General features: G+C 41.8%; 1 protein-coding gene across 4 annotated transcripts in view; it reads left to right on the forward strand.

The window, feature by feature from the left end:
- Positions 1 to 6,466: 6,466 nt before the first annotated feature.
- The window catches only part of ECHDC1 (ethylmalonyl-CoA decarboxylase 1), a 40,724-nt gene continuing 34,332 nt past the window's right edge, over positions 6,467 to 12,858 (forward strand). For 2 of the 4 annotated variants that reach the window (XM_085056014.1, XM_085056017.1), the window contains exon 1: positions 9,262 to 9,295. In XM_085056014.1, the coding sequence (XP_084912140.1) occupies positions 9,277 to 9,295 (19 nt within the window). In that variant the 5' untranslated portion in view covers positions 9,262 to 9,276. Of the gene's footprint in view, positions 6,600 to 6,709; positions 7,022 to 9,261; positions 9,296 to 12,858 lie in introns of those variants that run through there. The other 2 variants (XM_085056015.1, XM_085056016.1) reach the window with 2 other exon arrangements.

Raw genomic sequence — 12,858 nt, forward strand, 5'->3', positions numbered from 1 at the left:
CCTTTGATAGTCCAGGGATTTTGTACCCCTGTTTCTTCAGGCCAGCTGGCAACATGCACCTGTCTTGATCAAGTTAAGTAAAATAAGATTTGACTGCACTGCTAATGAAAACATAGCATGAACAATCAGGTAACTCAAAGGTATCAATACTCCAGTGTTATTTGTGTTAGGTGTTACTTCAGGCTATATTTATTTACTTTTAAAAACCCCAAATGCTTAACTGAGGGGTTTTGTATGCTGTTTGTCCTGTTACCTTCTGTTGACAGGGCTAAATGGGCCAGGACAGGAAGCATCAGAACACAACAAAAATCTCTCAAGGTTTATTTTGCTTCTCTGCATTTGCGTTTAGCTTTGGAAAAAAACACAAAAGCAGTAAATTTTGAAACTGTAAAAAAGACCAGTGGGTTAGAACATTAGATCTGTACAGGATTATGTTTTCAATGAGGAAAAGTGCAGGGCCTGGTTAATGTTTAAAGGCTTTAGGAATAGTAGATATTCAATTTTTTTTCTGTGAAAACAAAGAAATACATACAAACCCAGCTTTTAACAATATGTAAAAAAATTAACATGTAGATATAAATTAATTTAGTCTAAATTAACTACTTCAGAAACATGATCACAGCCATCAACTGTTCTTTAATATTATTAAAATACCCAGATTTAATTAAATCTCTGGTGACAGTCAGAAGTTTCTTTTTTAAACTACCTCTTTTACCATTACAGTATTTGCACATGCTTTGTGCTTTTATTTAATGCTGGCTACTACAAGATAAGCTCTAAGCTGGTTGACTTTCCCATATAAAGTCCAGTAGCCCTGGTGAACCCGGAGTCATAGGATTCAGCAGGCAGCTCTCCCTTGACCCAGCTGACAACTCCGTTATGCATCTTTTGAAATATTTCAGCTGTGTAAGTGATATAGTTACGTAACATGTACTTGAGAAAAATAAAACCATCTCTGCTTTTAAAGAGAAATGCTCTGCAGCTCCTGCCACCATTTAATTATCACAATTTCTTCCTGCTCTACAAAGTGCAAACTAGAAAAATATCATGAGTGAAAAATAGTGATGATCACTAAAGACCAAATAGAAACAAAATGGCAGATGGGAGCAGGGGATAATGCTACCTTAGAAGTAACATACCTAAAATTATTCCAGTTCTTCTCATTTAGTAAAAATCATCACATCACATTATTTTTCATTTTACCTCTAACTACTATCTCGTCACATAAAAAGGGGAACTAGAACAATGTACTAAACAAAAACATCAATTTAGTGTTTCTGTGACCAGCAACTGTAGGAACTGGAGCTGAGAATCTGGTGGTCAGTGTGTCACCCACCTATGCCCCAGTGCCCAAAGTGGCTGCAGGACTTGTGTCTCCACCACCTCCTGGTCTTCATACACAACAGTTGTTTCTCTGGCATGGCAGATACAGGGAATCCTTTTTGATGGCCAGACTTCAGTAAGTCAGTCCTGAATCAAGGGTTTGTCTCTGCTATAGCTGCAGAGATGTGGCTGCTCTGAGGATGAAGATCTTGCAATGGATGGTGTCTGTAGCAGTGTGCTCAACCATTGTGCTTCATGGAAATGCAGCAATGCTGCCATGAAAGACTGAAATCTTCAGCTACATCTCTGCATAGTGTTTTGTACATGAACCTCCTGCAGAAGTATCTAGGCACAGAAGTGCCAGCATTTACCATGATTTCATGTTACAGCTACTGATAATAACTGGAACTGCTCTTCCAAAATCTCTAATATACTGGGACGCAAGAAGGAATGCAGTTTGGCAGGCAGAGTGGGCCTGATTCAACCAACTGCTTATGTGTCACTGAAATCAATGGGGCTATTTAGGGGCTTAATTGCTTTGCTGAATCCAGGCCAAAGAGACAATAGGCAAGATGGTTAAGCTGCAAGGCTTCGATATATATATCTTCAGTCTTGAACACTTAGAACCTTTATCAATATTAAGATTCTCCCCAATAATTCAGAGTTGTTCAGAAAGTTTCAAAGGAAACACATGCCTTGCTTTTTGGCCCTGATTTAACAAACATTTTGGTGTCTGTGTATCATTATTCATGCAGATGGTGCCATTTTATTAAGAACAGAAAGAAAAAAAGTGAAGTGCCACAACAGGCTGTTTTTGCAGGTCAGAGCTGTATTTAATATCTACAGCATTTAAGCATTCCTACCAAGGTTATACAACTGCTAGAGACATCTGGACCTAATACTGAAATGTTCCTATTGCAATCTGTGTGTGCGTGAATATTCTTATGCCAAAATATTTATTTTAAACTGTCTTTAAAGGAAAGAACAATAAGTTCAAGGAGTTATAATTTTTTTCAGTTGTTTTTCTTTCAATAACAAACACACCTCAGACAAATAAAAATTAACAATTTCAATACCAGTGTTGAAATAATGCTTTTACTCACTGGTTATTCAGATCCGTAAAGAATGGCTGCATTTGCCCTAATTAGTGACCCATTTTCAGGAAAGACTTTAATTAACATCTGACATTTAAGTAGCACTACAATGTGGTGTGCAATTATCACCTGGCCTACTTTGGTGTGATTCAGATGCTCTTGGAGAAAAGCATGCTTTTTTTTTTCTTGAAAGTTTTACGGAACGGAATAGCAACAGAGACCTAAGGAAGCGAAGGGGAAAAAGCCAGATCTTCAAAGAGATTTAGGGTGGAGTTTTCCAGTACAATTAGCCTGTCCCAGGGGCTGGCTGCCCCCTCAAAAGAGGTGGACCCACTCATGCACCTCTCAGCTTTGCCCTGGGCCACATATTTCTAACCCACTTCCTTTCCCCAAATTGGCAAAGCCCTGAGTGCCATTGGGAGAGTCAGATCTAATAATAAACTGAGCCCATTTGATTACTCAGTGCTGCTAAAACAGGATGGTTTTCCTCCTCCAGTTTCCTCCATCTTCTTTCCCCTGCTTTGTGTCCCATAGGCTCCATCAGCAGCAAGCCAGGCTGGTTCCATTATTAGAATCAAAACAGAAAACTAGTTGCTGTGCTAAAACAGTTTCCTGCCAGTTCAGTGAGCTCAGCTGGCTCACCCTTGGTTCTCATTCCCAGGAAGGAGGAGGAAGAAGTGTGGGACCACCACCTCTCAGTGGAAATGGGCTGGTATTTTGTCTTGTGAAATCAGATAATAGGTTGTGTAGGATAGTACACCATACACAAATATATTTTTGTACTGTATATATTTTGTGTCAGCAAATTAGTGTCTAATCAAATGACAGTGTTGGTAAAGTGAAAGGTGAGAGCATGTGGTAGGGGTTTGATGGCCCTTTTGGCCAGACTGAGACTACTTTTCCTGTGGTGAGCTGTAAGCAGATAGCTAGAGCAAGAGCACACTTTACCCTACCTGTTCAAGCCGCTCTATGTGGCATAGAAATATGGAACGGTTTAGGTTGGAAAAGACCTTCGAGACCATAGAGTCATACACTAAGTAGCTATTAATGTTTAAATACATCAGTATTTGCTGGATCACTTAGTGATCCAAGCACCATGCTGTGGCCATGCTGAACTTCTCTCCTGCTCTCTGGCCTTTCATTATGCTTTATCAAGACAAACAGCTTTTGGCACGGGGGCCAGGGGTCCTTTCCCTCAGCTTCCCAAGAACACACCACAGCCTCCTGATCAGAGTACCTTCCCCAGATAAATAAGCTGGTTTGCTTTGGCAGAAGAGGGCATGGGTGACACTTCCCATGCTACAGAAGCATATGTTTCTTTACCTTATCTTCCAGCCATGCCTTGCTGGAACTTGGAGTCAGCTCTGCAAGAGGAGATCCTTAAACAACATGGACGGAGAACATAAAATCAACACATTGGGATAGGATGGGTATGGAGCTACCTGGCAAGAGCTGAGCCCTCTGCAAACACGTCCAGTGACTAAATATTGTGTGAGAACACTGGCAGCTTTGGTGCATGAAGTGGTGGAGGGCTGATATACAAGTACTGATGAGGTTGTGGTTCTGAGGTGCTCACGATGACTGCCCTATCCCCAGCCAGCCCCTGCCTAACAAAATCAGACCAAATGTAACTTGGCATGCAGGGCTGCATTTAGAAAGCTGCGGCAGCTCAGGGGTATTTCAGATATCTGCAGTGAGGACAGGAGAGACAGCTGGGGTGGTAGTCTTGTTAGCTAACCTGATATAAATTGTCTCTTCCCATGAATCACAGCTGTCAGGCACCAATGGGATTTGGAAGCCTCCAGGGTTAGGCTGTAAGGAGAAACCGAACATCATGATTTTGGATCCAGAGATCTAAATTTTAGAAAGATTTCAGAAATTTAGGAATAGAATGCATGTGTCCACATATTTTCTGTGGGTCTTGACTTTGGAATATATGTTACACCATCCTTTAGCCTACCACACTTCCACACAGAGCTGATGATATTTGCCTCCTAAAAATTATAATCAAGGGACCCTTTATGAACTGACTGTGGGGTTATGTGTCGGTTAGTGTCCAATAATTCCTGAGATCTAAGCCCAGATCTGTCATCTATTTGTTCCATTGCTCTGAAAGGAGTTTGTAAAAATAGCACCCGGGAGCTCTGTATCTATTGGAATTCAATATTTCAGTCTGGCAGCCTTGAATCAGAGAGTGAAGCATTGCTCTTTTAGCCAGTACATCGTCGCCAGCTTCTGGGTCAGTGACAGGGAGTAGGCACATTCTACATAATTCAGGTGGTGACCTGGCTCTCCTAGGTCAGTACTGCTTCAGCAGTGCAAGGAGAAAGCGTTATTGAAATTAGTGGAATTATTTGCAAGAATAAGAACAAGCAACTTTGCAAGACATTTTTTCTCTCATCTATCTTTTCCTTTCTTATTGTACAGTCAAACATGCAGGGACTAGTCACCATCCCACTGAAAATTATAGCCTGCCTGGTCTGTAATGTCTGTTTTTGAAGACGATCCCATTCACCTGCTCATTTTCCTACTGTCCTCATTCTTCACTCTGAATGTATCCTAGCCTTATCATCATGTCCCATATAACACAAGGTAATAAAACCAAAAATGAGGCAAACAGGTTTATGGATCTGCAGGTCCTGTTTGCGCTACTTCCACGAAGAGCTGCTAGGTGGCAATATGTTACCTGGAAAACCACGAGCTTCCAGCTACCGTCGCCCTGCTCTGCTTCCTACCGAGCTGGGAGCTGGGACGTGCCTCGGCATCACTCCGTTCCCGAAGAGGACCAGGCCTTGGAGTAGGACTTGGTGAGAGCTGCTTCACTCACACAGAGCTTTAGTGAGGTTTTCCAGACACAAATGCAGGGCTGAATCCTATTGGAAAAATTCTTTGTGAACCGAAGAGGAAAAATAAGAGGCAAGCCTGCCTGTTGCGGTATTTCTGTTTACACTGTGAGTGTTGTAATAAAATGAATCCTGCTGCTGTATAAAGATAGAACCGCCTGGGACTAGCATATTTAATGTTCTTGATTCTCTTAACAATACAAAGTTGAAAGTATCTGTTCAGCATACAAAGCTTTTGTTTTTCCATATGTACAGTTAATTGAAATCCTGTACGTATTCAGTCATAATTTTTAATGAACTAGGCCAACTTTGGAGCATTTGTATTGACAGTCGGGTTGAAAAACAGCTTTAATAAAAGTGGAGAAGATGTATTTCCAGATATATTTTTCAGCCATGCTACAAATATTTAAAACTGAGTCGTCTTATGCATGTGTATTAACAAGGACACAGAAATATAAAGACCGGCTCATATTTGCATATTGCTTTGAATATTCGGAACACTAAGTGATCTTCATTGAAACCACTTATTTCCCTTGATCTGGCTGCCGGCATTTGTTCTTCCAAGGAGGGTAACCGAGGGCAGGCCAGTTAATGCCAGCCGCAGGTTTACACAGAATTACAATATGATGCCAGGGTAATCTGCGGCTTGCGCAGCACTTTGGCCCAGCTGCCAGAGCTGGGTGCAGGTGAGTGGCACCTAAGTCGGGCAGGCACAGCGGCCAGGAACAGAACAGCTGGAAAGAGCTCCCACTTAGGCTGACAGGTAAAATAGATGGCTGGGAAAATGGGGAGCCCAAGTGTCTCCTTGTGGCGCCGTGGGTAGGGAGCTGACATCTCTCCTGCCTGCTGCTCAACCCCAAGCAGAGCAAGGGGGACCCACCGCTCCGGGCAGAATCGTGCTGAGCGACCTGGGGCGAGACCTTGTGCTGAGACAGCGGAGAAACAAGGATCTTTAATCACACTGGCTTGGATAGAAACACGGGGCTTGGTTTTTAGAGATGGGCGCGATCGGTGCAGCAAACAATAATAATGACGACCTGCTTATGTAGTGTTTAGCAACGTAGGAGCTAACAATCATCGTCTGCGGCAAAACTGCCTAAATTTAGGCAGAGTGCTTGGAGTCACCCCTGTACGATGTGGTAGGAAAACCTTTCCTGCCAGCCCCAAGTGAGCCCCCAGCTGCCGGGGCTCAAGAGGCTTTTAATCCCCTTTGCTCGGCCGGGGCTGCCCCGACACCGCTGCTCCCAGGGCCCGGCCCGGCGGCCGCGGCTGCGGTTCCCGGCGGGGCCCTTTCTCCGCAGCACCGCCGCCCCCGCTGCTCCGCCGGCGCCGGGGCCAGGTCAGTGCCGGGGCCAGCTCAGGGCCCGCCCGGGGCCCTCGGGGGGAAACGGGGCCTCTGCGGGGGAACGGGGCTGCCGAGGCTCCGCCGGCCGCACTCTGGGTGCGGGACGGGCGCGGGGCGTCCCGGCCCCGCCAGGCCTCGAGGGGACCCGGGCAGAGGCCTCGCCGGTGCTGGAGAGGTCGGCGGTGCTTCTGCTTGCGAATGTGCTGCGAGCGCCCACGGCGACACCTCGGGTGTCGTTTGGGGAGCAGCCCGTCACCGCCCACTTCGGCCCTGCTCGGCACCGAGCCCTGCCTTGACAATTGATTTAAATAAGTAATTTTCGCGGAGGAAAAAAAGTGTTAGAAAAGCTTAGAAAAGGTACCCTAGGTCAAACCAAGTGCTACAGCGCACTGGTCAGGATTTTGGCATCGCACAAGGTCAGCAGCAAGAAACCTCGCCTGGGGAAGGAGTTTCCACCCCTCGGCCCTTCGAGTCTTCACATTCTTCCCAGAGTCATACTGTGCATTGGTTCCTGAAATTTAGTGTGTAGAGCCAAGGAAGCAGGTGACAGGCAGTCCTGGTGTGGAGCTGCTAGTTGTCAGTGCTGTTACAGGGGGACAGGAGAATCGTGGTTCCGTGGCCAGTTCAGGATATGGTTTTGGTGTTGCTGTCGGTAGGAGCATTTATGGGAGGTGGCAGTGGTGGTAAGGAGAGCTATAGTGAAGAACAGTGTATTAAGTGGAATTCAGAACACTTCTAGACTACAAAACTTAAAGTTTTTAAGGCAAATTCATAATTGGGAAAGCATTAGGATTTGGGGTTACTGCTAGAATTGAATTAATGCTTTTATGGTTTAGGATTGGGTGATTGGGTGACTAAAAGGCAAATGGTGAGTTAATTGTGCTTGTTTTCATTCCTGTGATGTTGAGTATCTGATCATCTCTAAAACACACCTAGTGGGCAGTGAACTTAAAATCTGTCACTGTTACACAGGGGCCTTTGATGGCAGGTGTGACAAAACTCTTTAGATCAAAGCATAAAAAATAAAGGGCCCGAGTGCTTTTTGCAGGAGATAATAGATTCTTGCCCTCTGCTGTGAAACTCAAAGTCTTTTACTCACCATGGGACCAAAATCAAATAATTTTAGATAGTGTCATCTGTATTTATGGAAAGACTTCCTTTGTCAGCTGTTTTGCATCCTTAAATGCTGTTATTTTTCTGTGGACTTTAGTATGTTTCTTTGTGATTTGTTTACTATTCTTCAAAATATTTAAAATGTGATTAAAAGAGAATGTAATTGTTTAGGAATAGAGAGACAATTCACACCTAGACTCTAGCCTGCGGGGATCATTAAAACTTACAAACCTAAACAAATATCAAATAATTTGGAATGTGGAAGGCCATAGCTTGCTATCCCCAGAACTGGGCTGCTCAGAAACAATGAAAATAACAAGAAAAAAAAGAGAGATAAAACCAGAAATGATGTGTAAATGGTCAGCCATCTTAAAGCTGAAACCACAGACAAGAGGAGTTTTTACTTACTGTGTTGAAAAATTTTTCTTTCCCCCAATTTACTTTTATTTCACATGTACATTATTTGATGCCATTTCAGTTAGTTAATTTGGGTATGTTCTCACTTTGTGTTCTCTCAGCTGCTGGATGGATAAACATAATTTCTAATGCTGACATCCAGAAACTAGGAGGCCCAAATCTTTTGTTCTCTCAACAGTAATACAGAGGCTAAAAACTTGTCCTTTAATATACCAGCTGTTTTTAAAACCTGTTTTTAGAGGAGTCAAGGCTTTTAAAGTAACTTCTTGCTGAGTTGGAGGGACTGTTGATCCCATCTAATTTGTCTACAGTGCAGGTACCAGAGAGAATGTACTAAAAATCTGAACAGGGCTCAGCAAGTTTGAGAGCCATGACATTTTGTGAAAGGCATGAGGGGTCAGTCCTCTAGTTGGGGAGGCAGAATTTCCTCAGCTCCCTAACTAAATACAGTTTAGTTTCTGTATTTGTAAATTATGTTTTGTTGGTAGGTTTTCTGCTGCTGATCCCATAACATACTTAAGATCTGCTCACTGCTTGCTTTCAGCAGTGGGAAGGGTAGGTGGAGAGGTGACAGCCCTCAGCTTGCTTCATCTGGTAATTATTAGGGTGGGAGAACCTGTTGGGCAAGGTGTTTAAGTTAACCTAACCAATGCATCATAAGTGGATTAGGTAGATAAAGCCCTCTGTAACCTTTGGGTGAGGGGTGACAAGCAATTGGCAACAGAGGAATCCTGCATGGGAGTGCTCCCTACTAGACCTTTCTTGTGTCTGAAGGCAGGGTCCGGTGGCTCCACTGAGACCAAGCTGGCCTCCTTTTGGTTTTGAATCTCTTCTCTTTGTCCAACCCTAGAATTTCTTTTCCTTTTTTTTTTTTTCCATAATCACCACCAGCCCACCGTCCCTGGTTATAGTCAGTTGTTATTTTCACTCATTTTCAGCCTACATTTTTTTTTCTTTTTTTGTACAAATCAACTATTTTCATGCTTTTTTTTTTTCTATCACTGTGCTTTTTCATGTGCTTTCCTGCTTTAGGGTCAGTTGTGCTAGCCCTCAGAACTGGGCCACCACTTGCTTTACATTCATTGGACAGTGCAGGAACGTGGTGAAGCCAGTCACGGTCACTGCTCTCTAGTACAGATGAATGCCTTCTAAAGTGACTGGTAAGACGCCCACACAGGGTGAATTGTGAATCATCTCATCATCATCCTCAGTTCACATCTTCTAGCCCTTCTTCCCTGTCTTTTCACTTCTGTGCTTATCACTGAAATTGCAGCTGCCAGAGGTCTTCATCAAGTCAGGTTCTCTTGTTCTTCTTGACCAAGTGCTCTTGATGCCCTTGGCAGTGTCACAAAAGTGCCTTTCTAATTTTTTTAATGCCCTTTGAATATTTTCTCCTCCCTGAGATTTTTTAATGTGGATTTTGTCTGTTGTTGAATCCCTTTATTTCTGTTATTTCTGCTTAATCTCAGTATACTTTCATCCAAACCCAGAAGTTCAGCTGATGTGTTTGGTTTTTTTTCCCAGTATCTGTGTATGCACCTGTCACATCCTGCCCCACATGAAAAGGCATGCTTATTTCCCTAAAGTATTGAAAACACATCACTGCATTTCTTTTCCCCATTTTCTTTTTCCCTGACTTGTGTCAATAATTCAGGCACCATTTTTGAACTGAAATTTTCCCTGCTCATGTATTTTAACTTGCTGTGTAGTGCAGTGTTTCTTGTTTGAGCATACAGATCCCAAGATTCAGTTCTCTGGTTTGTCTTTGTTCTTCTACCCATGTAGAAAGTTGCTACCTACAGCCCTAAGCCGTTGCTTTCACCAGATATCTTTATGTTCAGTGACAATTGCAACTGGCAGCATTGCTGGAGGTTGCTCTTTGATACAGCGGCATGTGTAATGAGAAAAACTTGTGTTGCAACAGAGTAGCAGTAAATGGCAAGGGCAGATACCTTTGCTCAAGATTTACTAATTTCCCAAAGAATCTACTCTGCTAGGGAATACTGATTTTGGTGTTATGCCTATTATTACTATATTTTATTAACATTGTGAGGTCTGAATTTTAACTAGGCAGTTACCAGAGGCTGTTGGAAGGCCTGTGATGCATCTGCATACACAAAAATACAGAGATTGTGACTGTTTCCATGTAGATACATGTACTGCTCTTGTAGATACATGTGCTGCTCTTGCATAATGTGTGTTGTTCCTTTGTACTGAAGTGCTGGCATTCAATATGTGTTCATATTAACCCAGTCTGCTATCCCACAGGCAAGGGTGTTAAAAAATCACTTGAGTGCCAAATGGGATTTGAATTGTTGTTTTATATAAGAGGTACAGTAACTGGGGAATGAACAACTATTGATGTCCATACTGTTGGCTTCTCTCTTAGCTGTCACCAGTGATATGTAAAGCTGTAGCACTTAAAACATATGAAAAATGCTTATTGACCACTGTTGTTCCTATATTATCAGGGTTGGTTTTGTTTTTTTTTATTGTAGGACTGTGCATAAACTTATCTTTGCTACAGATATTAATGGATGTAGCATGTTGCCTTTTTAAAATTAGACTAAGACTCTATTTCTATAAGTATGTATAAATAGATGTGATTATGTTGAACTGAAAATCTGAAAATTTTAGTGTTAATAAATGTGTCTTGGCTGGTTCTACAATATCGTGTTACTGCAACATCTCTCTCTCACTGCTTTCATGTGAAATACAAAAATAATCAGTCTCAGTCATGCAATGGATTGTGAGTGCTCGGTACTGATTGAAATTGTGGATGTTGTTTGTCAGATATCAGCAGAAATCCCTTTAACCTGAGAGAGCTCTAGCTTAAATATCATGCTTTTCCTGTGTGGTTAGCTCAGTCAGACAGAGCTGTTAAAATAATCTTATTTTTATTAAAAAAAAAAGTATTGGGTACTGACCGGTACTGTAGGAGATGGTTGTAAAGAAAATAATTCAAAGATTATACCTTGCATGAGTCATTAATCATGAGTCATGATCAGCAGGCAGTGCTGTCCAATTTGTTTTTTAATCCCGCACTTGCTGCTGTTCTTTATTACCATAGTGATAATATTAAAGAGCTGTTAATGCATATAACCACGCAGTTGAAAATGACAGACTCTTTTTTCATTGGAATAAAATTTACATATCTTAAGTCTGTTTTTCTCAGTATATTTCTTGTCATGAGAAATTCAGCCATGTATAAAAGTCATCAAAATAGTTTAAGTTAGCAAGGGATTAAGTTAGCAGAACAGCCTTTTTTTTTCCCCTCCTCTTTGCTTTCAAGCCAGTCATTGGGCCTTCTTAGAGAATTCCAGCTAGTCTGTTTTCTTATGAGAACTGGGGACACTTTGTATTGATTAAAAATTGGGAGCTGGTTGTTCAAGGTCCACTTTGCAAGAAAAGCCTTCACTATCCGTGTATTTAATGTTTGTTGTCTCCTGAGCAAAAAGTAGTCACTGGATGGAAAGTTTTATTGCATTAATATATGCTGAGGAATGACTACTGAGGTTTTAGAGAAAAGGGAAGGCTGACTCTCTTTTGAGAGCCTGAATACAAAAAGAATCAATTAGTGGAGAAATGAGCTTTAGAAATGCATTTTCAGTCTTTAAATAAAATTTTAAAAGCTCTGAAGTGTTGCAGAGTATTAGAATGTGCATAGATGGGGAATGTTTGGGTGCAGCTGCATTTGGGGAATGTTTTTTATGAAGTAATGAATTTTGTGTTCAATTAGATTTTAAACTTGACTAAGTTTTGTAACTAGTTTACACTTTGGAAAAGTTCATTGTGACAGATTAAAGCCTTGTTTGTCAATAGATATTAAAAAATCATCCCTTTGTGTTTTCTAGTGTAGATGACCTTATAATGTACAGATTTGTGCAGGTCTTACTAGTTTCTTTGTGTTGAGCTTGTGAGATTGTGGTGATTGGTGGGTGCAATTTGGCAGGACTGGTATGAATCTATTGGCATAGGTGGCTCTTCACAGTGGCCTGCTATTGCTGCATATTCCTTCACATCTCGTAGTGTGGTTGCTCTGCAGACTCCTCCTCCTCCATTTGGATGAGGATTATACCCCCACCAACACAAGCATTTTCAAGTTTTGTGTAGGATGGTACAGCCAGTGACAAGATAACTGTTCACTTTTTTCATTAGAAGCTAATTGAGTGTGGTTTTTAATGTGCATTTGCTTGTTCATGCGTATATAATAAATGTTTTCAAAAATGTTGAGTCTGTAAACTGTAAGATGCCCTGAACAGAGCATAGCATATCGCTGTCACCAAATTTTGTCTCAGTGGATGTGTTTGTGTTCTGAATTCACCTTGGAAGAACTTTCCAAGACCTGCTTGCCAATTTTAAGAGAATATTGTTTCTGCCAAATATGATTGAGAAATAAAAGTCTTTTTCCCAGTTATCAAAAAGATGAGCATCTACAATGTCTTCTGAATGGCCAAGCCCATTAAAAAGGGGGCTGGGGCAAAGGTAGGACTCCTCTAGCAAATTGCAAAATAACAAGTGTTTTTCCATGTCTTGTGGGAGTTCTTTTAATTCCCACTCTGATTGGCTCCTAGGATGACTTTGTTTTCAGATCAGCTGTTTCCAGTTCTGGTTTTACCCCATTTCTTTCAAGTCACTTGTAAACCACTTTCTCCAGTAGATATTTTTCCAAAGTAAGTAAGACAGAGATACAGATCAAGAATAGTATTTGATAATTAGTTTC

The sequence above is a fragment of the Lichenostomus cassidix genome, chromosome 3 (assembly GCF_008360975.1).
Source record: "Lichenostomus cassidix isolate B80296 chromosome 3, HeHo_3.0, whole genome shotgun sequence".
NCBI classification, from domain to species: domain Eukaryota; kingdom Metazoa; phylum Chordata; class Aves; order Passeriformes; family Meliphagidae; genus Lichenostomus; species Lichenostomus cassidix.